Source organism: Nelumbo nucifera, chromosome 3, assembly GCF_055504915.1.
Source record: "Nelumbo nucifera cultivar China Antique chromosome 3, China Antique-T2T, whole genome shotgun sequence".
Classification (NCBI taxonomy): Eukaryota; Viridiplantae; Streptophyta; class Magnoliopsida; order Proteales; family Nelumbonaceae; genus Nelumbo; species Nelumbo nucifera.
In genome coordinates, this window is record NC_142651.1 from 40,688,440 (window position 1) to 40,713,245 (window position 24,806).

Here is a 24,806-nt window from a genome sequence, read left to right on the forward strand (position 1 = left end):
GAAGACTCCCTTATCTTTTAACAATACCCCTTCTGAGGCAGAAAGTTTATGACTCATATCAATAGGAGTAGCAACTGGTCTAGCATCCATCTTCCCTGTTTTAGTGAGCAAGTCAAGCACATACTTTCGTTGAGAGATAAGAATCCCATCCTTAGACCGAACAACTTCTATGCCAAGAAAATACCTCAATTCCCCTAGATCTTTGATCTCAAGCTTTGTATGAAGGAAAGATTTCAGATCATTAATCCCTATTACATCATTACCGGTCACAACTATATCATCAACATAGACAATAAGATATATTGCCAAAGAGCCTCTCCTCTTCACAAAGAGGGTATGATCAGATTGAGTCTGTATATAGCCAAAGTTAACAAGGGCAGCCCTAAACCTTTCAAGCCATTCCCTAGGTGACTATTTAAGTCCATAAAGAGATTTCTTCAACTTGCATACTTTTTCCTCCATATATGTGTCATACATCCCTAGAGGAAGAGACATATAGACCTCCTCATGTAACTCTCCATTCAAGAATGCATTTTTCACATCCAACCGGTAAAGTGGACAATCTAAATGTGCAGCTAGAGATAGCAGAACCCTCATAGAGGTCATCTTTGCAACAGGAGCAAAGGTCTCCAGATACTCAACCCCATATGTCTGTGTATAACCTTTTGCAACCAGCCTAGCTTTGTGCCTTTCACTTGTGCCATCAACATGATATTTGATGGTGAAAACCCACTTACAGTCCACCGGTTCCTTCCCTTCAGGCAAATCAACCACTTCTCAAGTGTCATTCTTATGTAGGGCACCAATTTCTGTTCTCATAGCATCCCTCCATTCTGGAATAGTAAGAGCTTCTGACACTGACCTGGGTATTGGGTTAGAAGCAATAGAAGAAAGATAGCCAAAATATGAAGGAGAGAGCAAATTATAAGAAAGGTGTTTGGAAATGCAATGTACAGTACACTTCCTTTAAACTTTCCTGATAGCAATAGGGATATCAAGGTCTGGGAAGGTGATATGACCCAGAAATTTGACACGCAGTTCACAGACTTACAGCAGTGTTCACACACTCGAACATCAACAAAAGAAACTAGTATTCATTCAGCAGAAAACATTAACAGTTGGTCGGTTCTTCGAGAGACCGCCGGCTCTCCCAAACACTCACAATATTCTTTACTCAAAGAAAACATACCACCCCTATCCCCCAAAGCCCCTTCTTATACTCTACTGATAGCATAACTGACTCCCTCTATAAATGCCCAGCCGGCCTAGTTATAAATGCCCAAAAACTCTTCTTATTCATAACTGACATAGCTATAAATGCCCCAAGACTCTCCTTATTCCCTCCAGCTATAATTGCCCCCATGTGATTAATTGTTCAATTATTTCCCCCCCTTAGCTGATTGTTGACCTTTCCTCTTCCTGGCATTAATTGGGGCCTATCATTACCCGCCACCCAAAGTCTAACCTTGTCCTCAAGGTTAAAATGAGGAAACTGGTCTCGAAGTAAGTCAAAAGGCTCCCAAGAATCTTCAAAATCAGGCAGGCCCAGCCAATGAATAAGAACTCCCAAACCAGTAGCTCCAGGCATAGTGGATGGACGCACACCGCATACTGATATGTCCCTGCACAGGCCAAGCAGCAGCATCGCCCAATGCACAGATGGTGTGTCTGCTTTGTCACCTCTTGAAGCATGTCTATTTCCTCTAGCTTCGCGTTTCCAACCTTCAGCCCTCTCCATGATCCTCCACAGCCATCCTGTCCCCTCCCTACATGGTGTGTACTGCCCCCAACTTTCAAGCTTGTAGAAGTAAGAGAGCCTAGCAATCGCATCCACAATATCAGCTGACTCGTCCATCATAATTACAGCAGCTGCCCCTAAACCCGTTTGGACAGCCTGGAGTGCATCAAAATCCATCAACACATCATCACATATATGCTTTGGAATCAGTGGAACAGAAAAACCCCCTGGTATCACTGCGAGCAAATTATCCCATCCACCTCTAACTCCTCCACAGTGCCTCTCTATCAGCTCCTTCAATGGAATACTCATCTCCTCTTCATTTGTACAAGACTTATTCACGTGGCCTGAGACACAGAATAGCTTTGTCCCAGAATTGTTCTTCCTGCCAAAACTAGCAAACCATTCAGGACCACACCTTAACATGGTGGGGGAAACAACCACAGTTTCAACATTTGTAACAGTTGTTGGACATCCATATAGCCCTGCCTTAGCTGGAAAAGGAGGCTTCAACCTTGGTTTTCCTTGTTTTCCTTCAAGGCTTTCCAACAATGCCGTCTCTTCTCCACAAATGTAAGCATCAGCCCCATAGTGGATATGAACATCAAAATCATATCCAGGTGGAAAACCCATGTTATGTCCCTCATGTTGTAAGTTATGTATCATAGCATGCAAAGATACCTGAGAAGAACAGAGAGAAGGATCGCCCTGTAATTTCACCCAGACACCTCCCAAATTGAGCTTCATAGACATGTTGCCCCAATTCATCACTGAGTCCCCGAGGGATGCTAACCAAGGAAAACCAAGAATGACATCCATAGAGCCCAACTTTAAAGGAAAGAAATCAGCAATGACATCCAATTCAGGTAAGTTGAGGCAAACCTTCCTGAGTCGATCGAAAACGTTCAAGGAGTTCCTTGAATTCTGCCCAACTCCGAAAAGGTCGCCGACCATCCTCCCAATAATACCACGCCAAAGCATCACCCTCTAAACAGACCACGGCCGCCCGCAGTCGTTCCGTCGGAAGCAAGCCATTAATCTCAAAATAGCGCTTCGCGCGAAAAAGCCAGCCGTCTGGATTTTCCCCATAAAAAATAGGCAACTCCAACTTTCGAGGAAGTGGATCAGAAGTATGTTCCGGCACTGACATTGAAGAAGACGTCGGGAAAGCTGCACTCTTCCCTTTGTCAGTCGCACGACTTGATGTGGCTACAGGAGGAGCAATGTCAGTTGTAGACAAAGGAGCTGAAAAGGTCTGTTGCTGAAGCAACAGATCAAAACGTCTTACCAGGTCTTGAACGCCTCCTTCCAGGGATGAGATCTTCGAAAGTCCTGCTGCTATCTTTTCTGGATCGAGTCGCTGAATCTCATCACGTAAGCCATCCACTTCAGAATGCAGAGAAGTCAAGCGTTCTTCGAAACCCTCCACCTGCGATGCCACTTCCTTAGCTGTCACCATGGCCGAGGAAAGACGCGCTCTGATACCACTGATATGACCCAGAAATTTGACACGCAGTTCACAGACTTACAGCAGCGTTCACACACTCGAACATCAACAAAAGAAACTAGTATTCATTCAGCAGAAAACATTAACAGTTGGTCGGTTCTTCGAGAGACCGCCGGCTCTCCCAAACACTCACAATATTCTTTACTCAAAGAAAACATACCACCCCCATCCCCCAAAGCCCCTTCTTATACTCTACTGATAGCATAACTGACTCCCTCTATAAATGCCCAGCTGGCCTAGTTATAAATGCCCAAAAACTCTTCTAATTCATAACTGACATAGCTATAAATGCCCCAAGACTCTCCTTATTCCCTCCAGCTATAATTGCCCTCGTGTGATTAATTGTTCAATTATTTCCCCCCCTTAGCTGATTGTTGACCTTTCCTCTTCCTGGCATTAATTGGGGCCTATCAGAAGGATGGATCCAAAGGTACTGTATCAGTACCTGTTATCTCTTCAGTGACTGGAAGTGTAGGAGGCTCATGTGGTGTAGAGGAAACAATTTGTCCATTTCTAGTTCTCTATTGTTGGTACAACCTGGGATTAAAAAGAGGACGAGGAGGTAACGAAGGAGGAATAGGAATATTGGAAGGAGAATAAGATGACTATTCCTCCCTTGACTCATTTTAATTAGAAAGAGGCTTAAAAGAAGACTCAACTAGGACAGGAAGGGGGAGAACAAACAACTGGGACAAATTCTCCCCCTTTGGACAATGCTTCTCCAGAGAAGGATCATAGAAAGAAGAAGACTCATCAAAGGGGACATCCATTGAGACAAACCGAGTTCTAGACTTTGGATCAAAACAACAATAACCCTTTTGTGTGGAGGCATAACCAAGGAAAATGCACTTGTGGGCCTTTGGTTCAAATTTGTCTCTGGGTACTTGGAATGTGTACATAACAAGTACAGCCAAAGACACGGAGTGGAATAGGAAAAAAGTCCTTGCCTGGCTGAAGGAGACTAAAAGGAGACTTAAAACCCAACACTCTAGATGGCATACGGTTGATTAGGTAGGTTGCAATGAGGACAACATCCACCCAAAATCTTGTAGGGACATGTGAGGCAAACAAGATACTTCTTGCACCTTCAACAATGTGCTGGTTTTTTCTTTCAGCAACTCCATTCTATTCTGGAGTCCTAATACAACAACTTTGGTGAATAACCCCCAAATCAATGAGATAACAGGTTAGGTTTTTCTCAAAATATTCTTTTGCATCGTCGGATCTAAAAATTTTGATTCTAGTATCAAATTGAGTTAGAACAAATTCATGGAACTGCCTCACAAGTCTAGGAACTTCATCACAGGACTCCATAAAAAATATCCAAGTATATCGTGAAAAATCATCAATGAACAAGATAAAATATTTATAGCCACTCATAGAGGGCAAATGGTAAGGCCCCACACATCAGAGTGCACAATATAGAATGGAGAAAAAGATCTTTTATTACTCAAAGGGTAATTGCTTCTACAATGTTTTGACAACTCATAAGACTCACAATGAAGACTGGGCAAATTAATTCCCTTAAATAGTTCTGGAAATAAATGGCTCAATGCAGAAAAAGAGAGATTACCCAAACGAAAATGATATAACATGACATGACTGACAGACTCTGAAGATGTAGATCCAAAGGCAGCTTTCCCAGGTTGCCCTTGGATCTGTCCAGGAGTATCCAACAGATATATTCCATTCACCTCATGGCCACTCCCAATCACTTTCTGAGACTCCAGATCCTGAAAAACACAGTAAGAGGGAAAAAATGTTACACTACAATTCAAAGACTTAGTTAGGCTACTTACAGATAACAAATTTGTATTTAATTTGGGCACATGAAGAGCAGGAGGAAGTAACAGAGAGAGTCTGTAGCCTTGATGGTTCCCTTGCCAGAGATAAGAGCAAGAGAGCCATCGGCTAGGGTGATTTTATCACGGCCAGGAAGCAAATCATAATAAATAAACAAGGTGGAAAGGCTGGTCATATGGTCAAAAGCACCAGAATCAATAATCCAAGGGATCCTACGATTACCTAAGATAGTTGCATGATTGGCAGAAGCCCGTATACCTGAATGAGCAAATGCAGAGGAAGTTGAATTTCCCGGAGAGTTGGAAGAAGAGGCAGCACTCTGTAGGTGACTGATCATGCTTTCGTACTTTTCATATTCTGCCTTCATAACTGCTAACTGTTTACTAGCAGTCCTCTCTTCGGTTAGGCATCTGTCATTATTTGGACCAACAGCAATATTGGCACTTCCTGTCTTCATATTATTAGTCTTCTTTTGGAAACGAAGGGGAAGAAGCTCTGAATGCAGTTCCCAGCAATTGTCTTTTGTGTGCTTTGGTTTCTTACAGTACTCACAAATAACTTCCTTCTTACCTGAACCACCTGGACTTCTTGTAGTTCCCTTAGGTTTCAGCCCCATGTTAGCAAAGTGGTCATTTAGACCAACCCCTTGAACCTGGACTAGTCTCCTGCTTTCTTCACTACTCACCAAGGCATAGGCCTAAGACAATGAAACACTATCCTTGGATAAGATGTTCTGTTTTGTGGTGTCATACTCGGGATTCAGCTCCGTCAAGAATTCAAAAACCCTGTTTCTCTCAACTAATTTTCTGTAGGTTTCAGCATCATTAGTACTTTCCTAGGCAACAGTTTCCATCAAGTCAATTTCTTGCCAAAGATATTTCAGCATTGAGAAATAAACAGCCAAAGGTTTCAACAACATTGTCCCATATTTCCTTTGCTAAATTCATCCATGAATAGTGTTGACTGATTTGAGGTTGCATTGAATTTACTAACCATCCGATTACAGTGTAATTTTCTTGCATCTGTTTTTCATAGGATGGATCATCTTCCGAAGGAGCCTTTTGCTCCTGGAGATATACCCCCACTTGCCTCTACTGTAGACATGAATTTTTACTGATTGTGACCATGCCAAATAATTGGTTCCATCTAGTTTTACGGTGGTCACAGCCAGTAGAGAGTCAACAGAGGCCCCAAGAACCTGTCCAAATTCAGCAACATGCTTGTTTTCAACTTCCGAAGGATCCATCTTCTTAAAACACTCCAAAAATAACTTCTAACAACTTCAATTAACAATCAATGAAGATAGGAAAAAAATGTGTTGTGAATCAACCTCTATGCAGTCGTACTTGTTAACTGCGTAGCACCTAGAACCCAAGAGAAACAGAAAAAAAACTAGCCGCACCTTGTAGAATTCACAGAACACAGAGCTACTTGAATCGATCTTCAAGATGAATTACAAGGAGTCTTTCAATCACTAAGCGCCAAGGTCAAACTCCCTATGGGGCCCGCAAGCAGATTTCTCTAGTTAATTAGGGTTTTGGGCAACACACTTGATACTGTCAAAGTGACAACAAGGATAGCCTCCTCTCCAAAAACCACTAACAACTAGGCTGGAAAAAATTTTTCTTTAACTATTCATTCGATTCAGTTCTCCATACACACTGCATATGGGAAGAAAGAGGAGAAAAGGAGAGCCCGCTCTGATACCAAGAAGAAAAACAAACTTCTAAAATAAACGGACTGTTTAAAATAGTTCAGAAAAGTGATAGAGAACAGCAGAAACAGAGAATCAAGAAGAGAGAAGAGGAAGAAGAAGGTGGCGGCAATAAGGGTTCAGAGAGAGATTTTCAAAATCTAATCCTCTCTTACACCCTAATCCCTTTTCATTAACTTAATTTCAGAAATTACAGAGAGGCCCTTAACTGGGAAAATAATTTAAAATAGACATAACATAAGTAAGGCCCATGTTGAGGCCCATTACAGCAAAGAACATAAAGAAAAGAAATAAGAAAAGAGTCTATGGGCCATTCGGCCTATCTTCTCTACATTTACATTTATTATACTTGAAGATAACTGAAGAGAGGAGAGCTTGAGAGTTCAGCAATGAGGGTCTGAGAATGAAAGTTTCGAACCTACATTCTCTTAGCACCCTAACATTCTTTTATTAAGATATATTTGAATAATTACAAGGAGGCCCTTAGGTGGGCAAGAATTTACAACGAACTTAATATAGACAGGATGGGCCCAGAATAAGGCCCATTACAGAAAAGAAACATAAATAACAAGAAAGAATAAACAACCTATGGGCCATTCGGCCCATCTTCTCTACACTCCCCCTCAAGCTGAGCATAGATGTCAATCATGCCAAGCTTGCTGGTATCATGCTGAAGTTTTGCCTTGGGAATGCCTTTGGTGAGAAAATCTGCCAACTGTCCTTCAGATGTGATGAAAGGAAGACACACTTCACCCGAAGAGATCCTTTCCCTAATGAAGTGTCGATCAACTTCAATATGCTTGGTTCTATCATGTTGCAATGGGTTGTGAGCAATGTTGATGGTAGCCTGATTATCACAGTACAACATCATTGGCTTGTCATATTCAACTCCAAGTTCTTCCATCAATGATTTTAGCCATAATAATTCAGAAACTCCATGTGCCATGGCCCTGTATTCTGCTTCAGCAGAGGACTGAGCAACAACCGATTGTTTCTTGCTTCTCCAAGAAACAACATTACCAGCCACCAAGCTGCAATACCCAGAAGTAGATCTTCTGTCATCAATGTTTCCGGCCCAGTCAGCATCGGTGTAGGATTCAAGTTTCATATGACATTGCTTGGAAAACAGAATACCTTTTCCTGGGGAGCCCTTCAAATAACATAGGATTCTCTCTGCTGCTGCCATATGAGTGTCTCGGGGAGCATGCATGAATTGGCTAATGCAACTGACTGCATATGCAATATCTGGCCGAGTCATGCATAGATACAAAAGTTTCCCAAGAAGTCTCTGAAAGATTCCTTTGTCTTCTAACAATGTCCCTTCTGAGGCTGAGAGTTTATGACTCATATCAATAGAAGTAGCAACTGGTCTAGCACCCATCTTTCCAATCTCGGAGAGCAAGTCAAGAACATACTTCCTTTGGGAGATAAGAATCCCATCCTTGGATCGAGCCACTTCTATACCAAGAAAGTATCTCAAGTCCCCCAAATCTTTAATCTCAAACTCTGTATGGAGAAAAGATTTTAGATCATGAATTCCTGAAACATCATTACCAATCACTACAATATCATCTACATACACAATGAGGTATACTGCCAGAGGTCCACTCTTCACAAAAAGAGTATGATCGGACTATGTCTGCACATAACCAAAGTTAACAAGTGTTGTTCTAAATCTCTCAAACCATGCTTTAAGGGACTGTTTTAGTCCATAAAGAGATTTCTTCAGCCTACATACCTTCCCTTTCATATCAGTTCCATACATCCCTGGAGGAAGAGACATATAAACCTCCTCATGTAATTCACCATTCAGAAATGCATTCTTCACATCCAATTGATAAAGGGGCCAATCAAAGTGAGCAGCTAAAGATAGAAGAACCCTCACAGATGTCATCTTGGCAACAGGTGCAAAGGTCTCTAAATAATCAATCCCATATGTCTGTGTATAGCCTTTTGCAACCAGCCTGGCCTTGTACCTTTCAATAGTGCCATCATCTTGGTATTTGATAGTAAAGACCCACTTGCAACTGACTGGATCCTTCCCTTCAGGCAAATCCACCACTTCCCATGTGTCATTCTTGTATAGGGCATCGATTTCAGATCTCATAGCATCCCTCCACTCTGGAATCTTAAGAGCTTCTGACACAAACCTGGGAATAGGATGAGAAGCAATAGAAGAGAGATAGGCAAAGTATGGAGGTGAAAGCAAACTGTAAGAAAGGTGCTTGGAAATGCAGTGTGCAGTGCACTTCCGTTTTCCTTTCCTAACAGCAATGGAAATATCAAGGTCAGGGAAGGATGAATCCAAAGATGCTGAAACAGTACCTGTTGTCTCTTCTGTGACTGGAAGTGTATGAGGCCCATGTGTTGTAGGAGAAACAACCTGCACATTTCTGGATCTTTGCCTTTGATACACCTTGGGATTGAGGGTAGGACGAGGAGGTAGAGTACTAGGACAAGGAGAAAGGAATGACTGATCCACCCTTGATGCATTTGAGGGGGAAGCAGACACATCAAGAGACTCAACAGGGACAGGAAGAGGAAGAGCAAACACTTGTGACAAATCCTCCCCTTGTGGACAATGTCCTTCTGGAGAGGAACCATAAAAGGGGGAAAGCTCATCAAAGGTGACATCCATTGAGACATACCGATTGCCAGACTTTGGATCAAAACAACAATAACCCTTCTGTGTGGGGGAATAACCAAGGAAGATACACTTTTGAGCTTTGGGTTCAAATTTATGCCTTTGGACACTTGGAACATGTACATAACAGGTGCAGTCAAAGACACGAATAGGAACAGGAAAAAGGTCCTTGTCTGGATGAAGAAGATTGAAGGGAGACTTAAATCCCAAAACCCTGGATGGCATACGGTTTATAAGATAGGTAGCAGTAAGAACAGCATCACCCCAAAACCTGGTAGGAACATGTGAGGCAAATAAGATACTTCTTGCAACTTCGACAATATGCCTATTTTTCCTCTCAACAACCCCATTCTGTTCTGGGGTCCTAGCACATGAGCTTTGATGAATAACCCCCATGTCAGAGAGATAGCAGGATAGGTTTTTCTCAAAGTATTCTTTTGCATTGTCAGATCTGAAGATTTTAATCCTGGTATCAAATTGGGTTAAAATAAATTCATGGAATTGTCTTACAAGTCTTGGAACTTCATCACGGGATTTCATCAGGAATATCCAAGGGAACCGAGAAAAATCATCAATAAACAGGATAAAATATTTATAGCCACCCATGTGGTAAGGCCCCCACACATCAGAGTGCACAATATTAAAAGGAAAAGAAGATCTTTTATTACTCAAAGGATAATTGTTTCTACAATGCTTTGACAATTCACAAGACTCACAATGAAGACTAGACAAACTAATTCCCTTAAACAGTTTAGGGAAAAGATGACTAAGGCAGAAAAAGACAGATGACCAAAACGACGATGATACAACATAATCCGACTAACAGACTCTGAAGAAACAGATCCAAGAGCAGCATTCCCAAGATGATCAGTGCATTGTTCTGGGGTATCAAGCAGGTATATTCCGTTCGCCTCATGGCCACTCCCAATCACCTTCTGAGACTCCAGATCCTGAAAAACACAGTAGGAAGGAAAGAAGGTTACACAACAGTTTAATGACTTGGTTAAACTGCTTACATACAACAAATTTGTATTTAGTTTAGGTACATGAAGGGCAGAAGGTAGGAACAAGGAATTCGTAGCCTTGATGGTTCCCTTACCAGAGATAGGGGCAAGTGAACCATCTGCTAAAGTGATTTTATCACGTCCAGGGAGCAAGTCATATGAAACAAATAGGGTAGAAAGATTGGTCATATGGTCAGAAGCACCTGAGTCAATAATCCAAGGGATCTTGAGATTACCTGAAGTGGTAGCATGATTGGCAGAAGCCCTTATACCTGAATGAGCAAATGCTGAAGCAGTAGAAGAATTGCCTGAAGGGTTGGAAGAAGAGGTCACATCACTCAGCTGACTGATCATCTTCCCAAACTTTTCATATTCTGCTCTCATGGCTGCCAACTGTGCAGAAGCAGACATTTCTTCACTATCTAGCCCGGCAGCTACATTTGCACTTCTTGATCTTTTACTATCATACTTTTTCTGAAACCGACTGGGAACAAGATTAGGATGTAGTTTCCAGCACTTATCTTTGGTGTGCTTTGACTTCTTGCAGTACTCACATATAACTTCTTTCTTTCCTATGCCACCAGAAGTTCCAGCATTCCCTTTGGGTTTAATCCCCATATTGGCAAAGTGATCATTCATATCAGCCCCTTGAACCTGAACAACCCTTCTGCTCTCTTCACTACTCACCAATGCATAGGCTTGTGACAAAGAAACACACTCCTTGGAAAGAATATTCTGTTTTGTGATGTCATATTCTGGGTTTAGTCCAGTTAAGAACTCAAATACCCTATTCCTTTCAACCAATTTTCTATAGGTCTCTGCATCATTGGTGGTGTCCCAAGGTACAACTTCTATTAGGTCAATCTCTTGCCATAAGGACTTTAGGGTTGAGAAATATACAGCAAGAGGTTTCTCCCCTTGTCTTAAATTCTTTACATCACTTCTCAATTTATATGCCCGGGCCACATTGAGTTTTTGTGAATAGGTTTCCGCAACACTGTCCCAAATTTCTTTTGCTGAATTCATCCATAGGTAGTGTTGGCTGATTTGCGGCTGCATTGAGTTCACAAGCACCCAATGACAGTGTAATTTTCTTGCATCCACTTCTCGTAGGATGGATCATCTTCTGGGGGAGCCTTCTTACTCTCGGAAATGAATCCCCACTTTCCTCTACTACAAACATGAATCTTTACTGATTGTGACCATGCCAAATAATTAGTTCCATCTAGTTTAACTGTGGTCACAGTCAATAAGGAATCATTTGGAGTTCCCTGAACCAGTCCATATTCAGCACTACTTTTGTTTTCAAACTCTGAGGAGTACATCATGTAAACACTCTAAACAGAGTTCAGCCGATCACAAGAAGACAATATACTGAGTTCAGCCTTCAAGAAGTAATCAGAAACTCCTAGGCACTGTGCACTCAGCCGAAGTACCTTTTCAAGGCTGTGCACTCAGCCAAGAAGAGTAAATACCAATCGGTATTGCTGAACAAGCCTTTTCACAAACACAGTGTGGGCAATAGAGACAGCCCCACTGTCAAGGAAGAGAAAAGACCCCAAGAAACAGTTCGTACAGCCCCTTAAAACAGCCAAAATATGAGTAACAATACACAACCTTGTTACAAGGATGTTTCGGCAGGTTTTAACAGTCCAAGAAGAAGAGAAAAAACAGCCCATAAATTTTTGGGTTAAACCAGATTTAATGCAGTCGAAGGTAGTACAGAACAGCTAGGGTTTTCGGACACTTCAACAGTCCAAACACAATCGAAGATAATATAGAACAACCAGAAACTGAGCACAACTTACAGTTCGAGCTTCAACAGTCCAAATACAATCGAGCTTCAAAAACAGAACAACCAGTCCAAACACAGTCGAGATTCAATAGTCCAAACACAGTCGAACTTCAGAGTAGAAAACCGAACACAACTTACAGTTCGAGCTTCAACAGTCCAAACACAGTCGAGCTTCAAAAACAGAACCGAGCTGTTCCCCTTCTTCTTCCCCCCTTTTTTTTTCTCTGATTCTTCCTGGCCACCGAACCCCTTCCCCAAGAGTTTCTAGTCTTGGGCTCGTCCACTGACCTCCAAGAATCAAGCAGTATGTGACTAAGCTTCCAGCCCTATGATATTCAGGTTCAGATATGCTCTGATACCATGAAGGAAACTGAAGAGAGGAGAGCTTGAGAGTTCAGCAATGAGGGTCTGAGAATGAGAGTTTCGAACCTACACTCTCTCAGCACCTTAACATTCTTTTATTAAGATATATTTGAATAATTACAAGGAGGCCCTTAGGTGGGCAAGAATTTACAAAGAACTTAATATAGACAGGATGGACCCAGAATAAGGCCCATTACAGAAAAGAAACATAAATAACAAGAAAGAATAAACAACCTATGGGCCATTCGGCCCATCTTCTCTACAATACTTATGATGCTATTTATAACATAAAGAAGAGATGGCACCATCATGAGGCTGCTTGCTAGAGGCAAGTTTTGACATTATGTAGTATTAGGCCCCACCAAATAAGAATTAGATAGAAAAAACTGCAAACACAATGCACGTAATCTTGAACAAACCCTTCACATTTTAATTTTCCCTTCTTTCTAAATCTAATAAATCCATCTCTCTCTTTGATTAACAATTATACACTTAAAGAATAATATTTATTAACTAAACAAATCTAACAAGATCTTAATATCAAGTATCAGAAATATTTGATTGCTTTTCATTTTGACTAAAAGTCTTTGAAGCAGAACATAAAATTATTATTTTTTGAAAGGCAAGCAAAGTAATTGTATTGCTGAAATAAAGGGAGAACCAATGGAGAATTAAATTCTTTCATGTTTCCCTTTATTAACAGATGCATTGCACAGTCCTTATAATTATACTTTAGTTATATAAACATATAAGCATATAGTATATAAAAAATACCTGTGAAAAATATATCTAATGCATGCTGCCAGCTTAGTCCACACCCACCCAATGCTCATCCCTAGTTCCAATGAAACTCTTAAGTGGCTGTTTTATCTCTAATCCAAGCTAACAGAATTCTTCAGCTATTTGAGCATGTATGGTGAACAGTTCATTTAAACAAAAAATCAAATAGTGAATTCTGAAAATATTATAATATTTGTCAAGAGGTGCTTAAAGAACTTACATGTCTGTCAAATCTACCAGGCCTTGTTAAAGCTGGATCAAGAATATCTGGCAAGTTTGTTGCAGCCATTAATATTATGCCCTACCAAAAGAAATCTATTCAGAAAATACAAAATTAAAATATTAAAACAACAAAGATAGCTTTCAAAATATACTTCATTATGTTCAAAACCATCCATCTCAACTAGCAGCTGATGCAATGTTTTCTTTGTATGGCCTTCCCATTGCTTTCTGGTGGAACCAATAGCATTTATTTCATCAATGAAAATGATGCAGGGTGCCTGTGAACAGTTTGAATTATAAAAAGATGCAATCAGTAGAAAATACCAAAAGATATACAATCAACTGGATGAATGGAAGATAAAATAACAAAATGAATAAATGGATGATTGGGACATTGAACTCAGAAAGTAAAGAAGAGTTTGAGAAAAATGAAAGAGGTTTTTCTCAATAATATATCAATAATAGTCAAAGAGATAAAGATACCAAAGCAATTACCTTGTTTTGGAAGAAAAAAAAATTAAGATATTAAGTTGGTTGCACATAAAAATGAACCAAGACAATCACTGCTTTCATATGAATCATCATTTTATGCCATTTGGTGGCATATGATCAATGAGAAAAAGGGAAAGTGAATTTCTCAAAAAGGAGATGAACATACATATCACAACAGTAAGTAGAATACCTCCCTTTACAGAACTCAGACTTTGATCAGATTCAGGTTATCAATTTTACAAAGGTTATAGCAGTCTATTAGACCTTAGCATTTGGAACCGTCCACAAAGATCAGTAGTCCCACTCTAAACCACAATTCAAAGGTTTCAGTGTGGAGTCAACCCCAAATTGGAATAGAAGATATTTGGGAGTTTGGAGGACACTCCCAATCACCTTCTGAGATTCCACGTCCTGAAAAACACAATATGAAGGAAAAAATGTCACACTGCAATTCAAGGATTTAGTCAAATTACTAACTGAAAGCAAATTGGTATTAAGTTTAGGTACATGAAGAACAAATGATAAGGTCAGGGCATTAGAGGTCTTAATTTCTCCCTTTCCCATGAGAGGGGCTAGGGAGCCATCAACAAGGGATATCTTGCCCCAACCAGAAAGAAGTCAGTAAGAGGTGAATAACTGTGAAACACTAGTCATATGGTTAGAAGCACCAGAATCAATTACCCAAGGGGTTTTATGAGTACCTGAGACAGAAGCATGATGTGTAGTGTCACAAATACCTGAGTGAGCATATGCAGATGAAGGAACAGTCTTTGAAGGAGCTACAACAGTGGTCTCCAAGTGACTAATGATTCGGCCATACTTCTCATATTCAGCCCTGGCGGCTGCAAGCTGTTATCCCACTGACAACTCTCCACCCTGTCCTTGTTCACCTTGTGAAGAGGTGGCTACATTTGCATTTCCACCTTTTCCAGTTTTAACCCTTTTTCCACCATTTTCTTTCTTGAATATGGCAGGAACGAGCTCTAGATGCATTTTCCAACATGTGTCTTTAGTGTGTTTAGGCTTCTTGCAATATTCACAGATAACATCTTTCTTCCTAGTGCTAACCTTTGGCTTCATCCTAGCATTAGCATAGTGATCAACCTGTGGCTCAACAGACTGAACCTGTCTTCTGCTCTCCTCACTACTCACCATAGAATATGCTTGAGACAAAGTCACCTCATCCTTTGCTAAAACATTATGCCTCACAATATCATACTCCGATTTGAGTCCGGTGAGGAACTCAAAAACCCGATTCCTCTCCACCAACCTCCTATATGTTTCTGCATCCTTTGTGCAACCCCAAACAACAGGCTCCATCAGATCAATCTCTTGCCAAAGAGATTTCAGCATAGAGAAGTAGACTACTAAGGGTTTCTCCCCCTGTCTAAGATTATTCATATCATGCTTCAATTTGTAGGCCCGAGCAACATTAAGCTTTTGGGAATAGGTATTTGTGACACTATCCCACACTTCTTTTGCAGTTTCCACCCACATGTAATGTTGACTAGTGTGTGGTTGGATAGAATTCACTAACCAACCCACTACTATGTAGTTTTCTTGCGTCCACATTTCATAGGTAAGATCATCCTCCTCCAGTTTCTTCTTGCTCCCAGTAATATAACCTCATTTTCCTATACTATACACATGTATCTTAATAGACTGAGACCAAGCTAAATAATTGGTCCCATCTAGTTTCATAGTAGTCACTGCCCCAAAAAGATTCTCCACTGACCCCCCATGTCTAGACCCAAAATCTGTGGAATATTTCGTCTCTCCTCCAGTTTGCTCCGTTGAGTAAATTGATGCAAATGAAAACCAAATTAGGGATTTACTAGGCTAGATTTACTGATCTAAGCAAATAACAACCTTTCAACCCCCCAAAATTAGGGTTTCATAGGGTCCTATTGGTTGGGGAGAAAGAGAGAAACTTCAACCACCCCTTCCAGAAGTTCTAGAATTCAATCCATCCAAAACCGCCGCTAATAGAAATCAAAAGGCTTACCTCTGATCCCCAAGCGCCTGGTTCAAACTATCTCTGCGACCTGTAACAAGGTTTCTCCAATTGTTTAGGGTTTTTGAGAAAAATCTCCAAGAACATGCCTTGGGCATCAACCAAGGATGAAAAACATCCACAAAACTCTCAAAAACCTTCATAACTGGGCAACATAAGTAGCTGATTAATCAACTGATTAGTTCTCCATACACACTATGTATGGGCAAAGAAAGGAGAAAAAAGTCAAAAGTGAGAACCCGCTATGATACCAAGTTGAAAATTACACCTACAGTAATTCAGATAATGCAAGAAAAGAAGAGAGAGAAAGAGAAAGAAGAAAAAGAAGTTTCAGCAATAGGTCGTGGAAGAAGAAAAGAAGGGAAGAGAGAAAAGATGAATTCAAACTTCTCTCTCTAGCCCCCTTTCATCACTTTTATTAATAATTCTAAGTCTAAATACAATTACTTGGATGCCCTTAATGGGGCAGCCAGCACTAAAGAAATAATTAAAGAAAATAAAAGAAGGCCCATAACTAAGAAACAAAACTTTTAAATACTACTTAAATGAAATAAAGAACATTAAGGCCCATTCGACCCATTCTCACTACAGGGTGCAAATGGGTGTTCACTGTGAAGCATAATGCAGATGGATCAGTTGAAAGATATAAAGCCCGCCTTGTTGCAAAGAGGTACACACAGACCTATGGCATTGATTACTCTAAGACCTTTGCACCAGTTGCTAAAATGAATACTATCCGTGTTCTATTATCTCTGGCTGCAAACTTTTCATGGCCCTTGTTCCAAATGGATGTCAAGAATGCTTTCCTCAATGGTGAATTACAGGAGGAAGTGTATATAGAGTTGCCCCTTGGTTTCTATGATGCAGAGGCAGGCAAGAAAGTTTGTAGACTCAAGAAGGCATTGTATGGTTTAAAGCAATCTCTAAGGGCTTGGTTTGACAGGTTTAGATTTGCTCTGGAGAAATTTGGGTATATGTAGGCTCACTCAGACCACACACTTTCATCAAGAGGGGTGGTTCCTCTCTAACACACTCCTTGTTGTATATGTAAATGATATTGTGGTAACAGGTAGTGATGTTGATGAGATTAATTCCCTTAAGCAATTACTTCACAAGAGTTTGAGGTGAAAGATTTGGGCCATCTCCGATATTCTCTAGGAATTGAGGTGTTTAGATCTAAACATGGTATTTTCATTTCTCAGAGGAAATATGTCCTCGACCTTTTGGAGGAGACAGGAAAATTGGGAGTTAAACCTGTAGATGCTCCCATTGAATTGCATCATAAGATAAGTGCAGAAGAAGTTGAACCCCTTGATGACAAGACCATGTATCAACGGCTAGTTGCGAAACTTCTGTATCTTTGTCTGACTCGGCCTAACATTTCTTATGCCGTTAGTGTTGTTAGTTAGTGCATGCACTCCCCAAGAACCACTTATTTGTTGGAAGTTGAGCGGATCCTTGCATATCTCAAGAAGTGTCCAAGTCATGGAATACTCTTCAAGAATAATGGTCATATGAAGATTGAGGTGTACACTGATGTGGATTGGGCTAGATGTGTAGATGACAGGAAGTCTACCTCTGGGTATTGTGCCTTTGTTAGAGGAAATCTGGTTTCATGGCGAAGTAAGAAACAAAATGTAGTAGCTCATTCAAGTGTTGAAGCAGAATAAAGATCTATGGCTCATGGAGTGGCAGAAGTTCTATGGATGAGATCCTTACTTGAAGAACTTGGAATTGAGCATGAGAAGCCTTTAATGTTGTATTGTGATAATCAAACTGCTATTAATATTGCCCATAACCCAATATAGCATGACAGGACAAAATACATTGAGGTGGATCGACACTATATTAGGGAGAGAGAAGTGTGCTTGCCATATATTGCCTCTGATATGCAGCTTGCTGATATCTTCACCAAGGCAGTCCCTAAAGTCAAGATGGAAATAGATTTACGCAAGTTGGGAATGCTCAACATCTATTCCCAACTTGAGGGGGAGTGTAGATATGTTGACAAGGATACCTAGCTGTCTTGTTTCAGACTTCTGTACTTATTTTTTATCTCTGCCACAGTTGATAGGGGTATTTTTGTCATTGTACCTTTTTTTCTCAAGTAATATAAAAGTCAATGAAGGGGGTGGCAGAACCTATTCATTCTGCTCTCTCTTTCTCTCATTCCTTCTTCTCTTCTCCTTTTCTTCTTCTTCTCTTCTTCTTTCTTCTTCTTTTCTTCTCTTGAATAGAACTTGAACTAACCTAAGACTGCTGCAGCTGTGTTTCAAGTAGAATATTCAAACATTATTATTAGCTAAAGCCATGTCAAAAATGAGTTCAGAAATCAGAAAGCAACCACCACCTTCTTCTTAGCAGCTTGGAATAAGGACCGTACACGTCGAGCACCAACACCCACGAACCTGGCATACAGAAGCAGTATATAAAATTCTATTTTAAGGATAATCTCAATAAGACCTAAAAATGCACAATCCAAGTGCTTCTTAAATCTACCTTGCTGTTCCGAAGCACAACACAGACCAGACAAAACCTAACTATCCAGATCATTAAATAAGAAAACATGCAGAAAGATACAAAAGGATTGATGATGTTAGATGGGACAATTGACCTCAATATGAAATCCAAATCCATGTTTCTCTACATGTAACCCAAAAAAAGTTCCAGGACCACAAACTGCTAAGATATGTCTGTATGAAGCAGTTTAATTTAGAAAATAGATATTAACATACCATCAGAGAACCTAAACTAACTTGTGAGAACATTTCTATGTAAAAAACATATCCATTTTTTACCAATACAGAACAACATATCCACGTCCTTGTTGCAAACTATTATGCAAAATATATGTCTAGTACCTATGGGGTTTGGTTTCATGAAGGTGGATATCCATGTAATTATAGAATTGGTCAGAATTTTTATTTAATTTGTTGATGGTTCAAGTGTATTAGTATTCACATAGTTCTGTCAATTGTCATTTCCTTTTCTGTTTAGGTTTGCACCTTTCAGTCTAGAATTCAACTTGCAAACCTGATCCAATATGGAAGATGCAATTCATCCTTCATTATTTGCTTTAATAGGTCCTCTTGAGTGTTACTATGCCAACTCAAAACTAAGAGAATTAGAAGTGCCAACACTTCAACATTGTACCTCACTTTGCACTTGGAAAATACCACTTTGACATGCCGGTGGTGCTTCCCAGACAATATCAGTAAAACACATAAAGTGCTTGTTAAATAGGTGAAGTGTCCAAGGACATAACACATCTAATACGGTGCCAACTTTTTCTATCTACTTTCCTTTCCTGCATTAAAGTTCTAATGTAAATTTTATTATATGGGCAGGCATACTTATTGCAATTTCTAGGTTTGATCTGCTGAGACCTGTGATCACTTGGACATTTACACCCATAACATGGGCTGACATAACTTGTTGCTTGCATTGCTTATGGCTCATGCATTAAACCATTCCACTGTGCCACCATATAGGAATGCTGATAGCTCAGATTCAGTATTCGTCGGGCTTAACTTGAAACTGAATTGACCTGACAACACCTCAACCTGAACTGACCCACCTCATGAATAGTGACTGGATGGTACAGACGCATGTAATGGGCTGGGGGGTGTGGTTATAAAACAAAAAGAATACGCAAAAAATAGTGGGGTAAAAGATAAAAATATTTGAAATATATCTCACCTGGGAACATAGGCATGGTATATACCATGGCCCAAACCCGATAAAAACCTGCCACAGCTTGACATCCCACAACCTGAACCTGAACCCAATCAGGGGTATTCCAAACCCATCGCCATAGGGGTGGGATGGAGAAAGGCAGGTAAGATTACCGAATTAAGCAACCCTCTTGACATCCCCTTTATCATCTGGAATCTTATCTTATTAAAGCATATGTCAATTCTTCTTCCACAACCCATCTCCTTTTTAGCATTCTCCTCATTATTTTGGAGCCTTCAAGATGCCCCAAGGCATCTCTAACTGGCATCATAAATGGTCTTCATTGTACATTACCAAAGCCCTTTATGTTATCAAGTAACGGGGATAATCATAGACTCTCTTGGATGACATCTTCCCAAGTTTCTATCCCCTAGTTTTGAGTCATCCATCTCAATGTTCATATTCCACCCAGGCCTTTTTTTATAGGTAAAAATAAAATTTCATTAAAAAAAAAAAGAGAGAAAAAGCACACTCTGAGAGGGTGAAGAGGCAACACTCAGAAGAAGAAAAGCAACAACAATAACATGAGCAAAGGCTAATTAGCACCAGATGAACAGATTACATCTTTGAAAACCCCCATCTTCCAAAGATCAACCCCCAGGACTTCCTTCCCAATTTATACAGCATCCGGCAACATAAACGAGATCAATTTCTTCTGATCTATCTCTTACAGATGCATCTATCTGGACTGGATTCCTCGCCACACTCCATTTTAAATCCTTTCTTCTTCCCAATCTCAGGCCCTTATTCATTCCAGTTCACATTTCCAAATTCAAACTCAGCCACCCATCCACTCTCTTACATCTAACAGCACCTTCATTCTTCATCTACCAAATCCTCTTCCCCCCCCCCTCGCCCCAAAAAACATTTTTCTTGTTATTTTCTTCTCTCCTGCTCCTTTCCAACTGTTCAATTGCCTTCCTGAACACTTTCTCCCCTCCTAAAAAAATAAACCAAGAGATTTTCACACCTCCCACCAGTCTCTCCAGGCCCAATTATAATTTTCCCCCTTTCTCTTTATCAAATTTTATTCTATGTTACGTCTCCTGATTTTTCAACCCCTAGTCTGGTGAAAGAAAATGTGCAATAGAGCAACATCACCCCAAGAAAAATAAAAATAAAAAATAAAAACTAATATGATATCCTCACAGATCCCAAGTTCCATAGATATAAATGAACTTCAAGAAATGCTAGGCTGTCAGTCTTTGTTTCTTTGTTGTTTGTATATGGTCTAAAACAACATGCTTTATATATTTTTAAATATATTAGCATAGAAGTTCTATATATTTGCCTAAACATCAGCAGAACCAACACTCATACCCTTTTGCTCAGCACATGGGCACAGGTTTTCTAGTCAGGTCATCTAGTGAGCTTTACTAAGGCTATGTTTGGTTTGAAAGAAATATGAGAGAAATAGAAAGTTGAGAGAGAGTTCTTAAGAAACTTCACAAGATTACTTAACATCTTTCCATCAACTTTTTATCTCTCTCTTATTTTCTATCAACCAAACACAGCCTAAATGACCCGGGAATCTTCTACAAGAAAGGAGGAAAATTAATTTTGACTATGGAGCTCAAAAGGAGTCTATGAACTCCTCACCACCCTTCATTCATATAAAATATTTGACCCAAATAAACTTGACATGTTTCAGGATAATCCCTCAGAATGAATTAAAATTTTGAACAACTAAACTAACAAAAATAAACAACTCAGAATGAATAATATTAGTTGTAAAAAACACCAATACAAAACAGGTATATACCTAACATGGATTATGGGATTCAATATGTGTCTAATTCAGTAGGTCCCCTATTTGCTAGGTGGTCTGTACTGGCCACAATGATCCCTCCACATGACAGAAGTAGGTGGGTTCATATAGAGAAACTCCCTGCTTGACCCAATTAGAAAAAGCCTTTCCCCTCATATCTACTCCCTTTGCTTTGCTTGTGGTGAGACTACTGAGCACCTGTTAATCTCCTACACCTTTGCCTCTTTTATTTGGGATTGGTTTTCTTCTCTCCTTGGTTGCAAGTGGATTCCTCCCCCCAATGTGGCAGGCCTTTTGAAGCAAGCTTCTTTAGGCAACCGAAAAAGGGGAAAAGATGTTGTGGAGAGACACAAGAGTTGCGGTCTTATGGGCAGTATGGGAGGAAAGAAATAATAGGATCTTTCAAGGAAAAAGAAAATCAAGGGAGGCTTTGATTGATTGCATCACTATTAAGGTAGTTCAGGTAAAACCAGTTGAGTTGTTTAAGGAGTTCTCGGTGGATGATATGATTAGGGGCTGGAATTCAGTAGCAAACTCTTCAAGATCCAGTCCAGCATTTCAAGAGAGTTGGGCAGTGTCTACATAACAAAGAAATTAGTTGAATTTCGATGGCAGCTCTTTTGGTAAACCAGGGCCTTTGGGTGTAGGAGTCTTTAGAGATGGGGAAGGAAAAATTTTGGCTCTTTTTCTGGGGCCTATAGGATTGGGTGATTCGTTAAGAGCTAACTTTGCTGCAAAGACTGAGGTTGGCTAAACAGATGGGACTACACCAGATTGAAGTGGAAAGGGATTCAAGGTTAGTAATAGACTGGATGAAAGCTGGAAACTTGGGAATGTGGAATCACAGACAAGCTATGAGAGAAGTTTGGTGTCTTACAAAGGAAATTTAAGCAAACTTCAAATGGGTTAGAAGAACAGAAAATGGCCTGGCTGATGCTTTAGCCAACAAGGATCAAACAGGAGAGAACTTTTCTGGGCTGTATTGTAACAGTGGATCTGTTTTTGGTATCAGCATTTCAGCTATGGAATGTCTGATATGTAATGTTATGATTTTAAAATTTAATGATTGAAAGATACATTTCCAATTACATATATATATATATATATTAATTGTATGTATATATATGTATAATTGTTATCTTTGGTGTTTACCACAAACTAGATAAAGGTAGGCAAAATATTAAATATGTACATTTCTATCTTATTTCTGGAAACAAAAAAGTTCCATTTTTCAATAAATGTTTGAAACTTCTACGGAATTTCAAGATTGATTGACAACTATCAGTACTTATTTCTTGAAACAAAAAAGTTCCTTTTTTCAATAAATGTTTGAAACTTCTACAGAATTTCAAGATTGATTGACAACTATCGGTACTTACATTTCCTCAAACTCTGACCCTGCTCTATAAAAAAATGGTACACCAGCCTCTCCAGCAATAGCCTTCAAGAATCCAAATGCAACAGTCATATTCAGGAATATATATATATATATATATATATATATATCTAGAGAGAGAGAGAGAGAGAGAGAGAGTTATAGTTATGAACCAAAAATAAAGTGATAAACCTTTACAATCAAGCAGTTGACTGAATTCTATCCATATGCACATGAAGGTTGATAAACAGTGATTTTAAGTCAACCAAAGGAAATGCAATTAATTTCATGATATCCAATTTAGAGATGCAAATGGGTTAAGGGGATGGGGATTCCCAATACTTTAACTCTTTGGTGAATGGGAGAGAGAAGAAGAATTTTATTGCAAGATTGGCCATGATTGGGGAATCATCATAGAAGAGGAGATATCAAAATTCTTAATGGACCACTTCAAATCAATATTTTGTCTTTTCCCTCCAAAGATTAAAGGTGGAAAGTTTGGGATGGCCAACCTTGGATAAGGCTTTAGTGGAGAAATTGGAGAAATCTTACGAGCTAGAAGAAATTAAAAAGGTAACTTTCTCCATAAAAGGGTCCAAGGCACTAGGCCCAAATACTTTCAATATGGCCTTCTGTAAGTGTTGAGAGGTATTGATGTTGGACTTGTTTGAAGTATTCAGAGAATTTTATGAGAAGGGGATTCATTAACATAAGTACAAATGCAACTTTCATAGCATTGGTGACTAAAACGCTAAAACATAGCATGCAAACCATCCCAAATATTTCAGACCAATCAGTTTGGTGGGAAGCCTCTATAAAATCACTGTTTGAGTGCTTTCTCTAGGGTTGAAGGAGGTACTTCCCTCAATAATTGCCTAGTTCCAATAGACCTTTTTTAAGATAGAAAGATAATCTATTAGAGCCCAATTACTAATGAGTGTCTTCAAAAAGACAAGGTCACAAGGACAAGAAAGAAGGGTTGGGAATGCAAATTAGACTTGGAGAAGGTTTATGACTAATGTTGATTAATCATTTCTAGGGCAGGTATTAGAAAGATGTAGTTTTAGGGTTAGATGGAGGAAGTGGCTCAAAGGATATCTCCAATCGGTACTGTTTTGTGCTAATAAATAGAGGTGTCAAGTATTTCAAAAAAATAAATAAATAAAGCTGTCAAGGATTTCTTTCCAGCTAAGAGGGGTTCGAGGCAAGGAGATCCCCTCTCTCCCTTTTTACCCTTAGAGCAAATGCCTTTAATTCACCTAATTTTAAATGCATACAACTTTTGGTTTAACCAAACATTGCAGGGTTGGAAAAAGAGATAGTTTGCAATTCACAAACATTATATTGTTTGGTGAGAACATGAGGGAAATGGGGATCAGGAATATACAACTTTTAATAAAGTGTTCTGAGAAAATTTCAAACCTGAAGGTAAATATTATATATAATATGTATTATAGGTGTCATATTATAATATTTATATATAAATTTTAAAATATAAAATGAAATAACATATATAAATATGTATAAATAATATATATGTAATATGTGCGGGCTGGTCCAGAGGGTATTGGGCCGAGGCCCAGTCCTGAAATTTCTGAGCTTGATGCAAGCCCGGGCCCAGGCCGAGCTGAAAATGATCATCTCTATCTTATACATGTCCATTTTTCAGATCCCAACTATGATTGCTAATAGGTTAGAGAAAATACTGAGAGATTTTTTTGTGCAAAACAAGGACAAAAGAGATTACCTAATGAACTAGGTTATGGTTTGTAAAAGGAAAGAAATTGGAGGAACTGGGGCTGAGCAATCTAAGACTAAAAAAATTAGCACTTTTGATTCCATTTAAAATCCA

General features: G+C 39.5%; 1 protein-coding gene across 1 annotated transcript in view; it reads right to left on the minus strand.

Annotated features, from left to right (window-relative positions):
• LOC104603984 (ATP-dependent zinc metalloprotease FTSH 11, chloroplastic/mitochondrial-like) overlaps positions 1-24,806 on the minus strand; it is an 89,053-nt gene that overhangs the window by 26,361 nt on the left and 37,886 nt on the right. Inside the window, 4 exon segments of the mRNA XM_010268177.3 lie at positions 13,569-13,649; positions 13,723-13,848; positions 18,427-18,484; positions 22,959-23,020. Coding sequence (XP_010266479.2) covers positions 13,569-13,649; positions 13,723-13,848; positions 18,427-18,484; positions 22,959-23,020 — 327 coding nt within the window.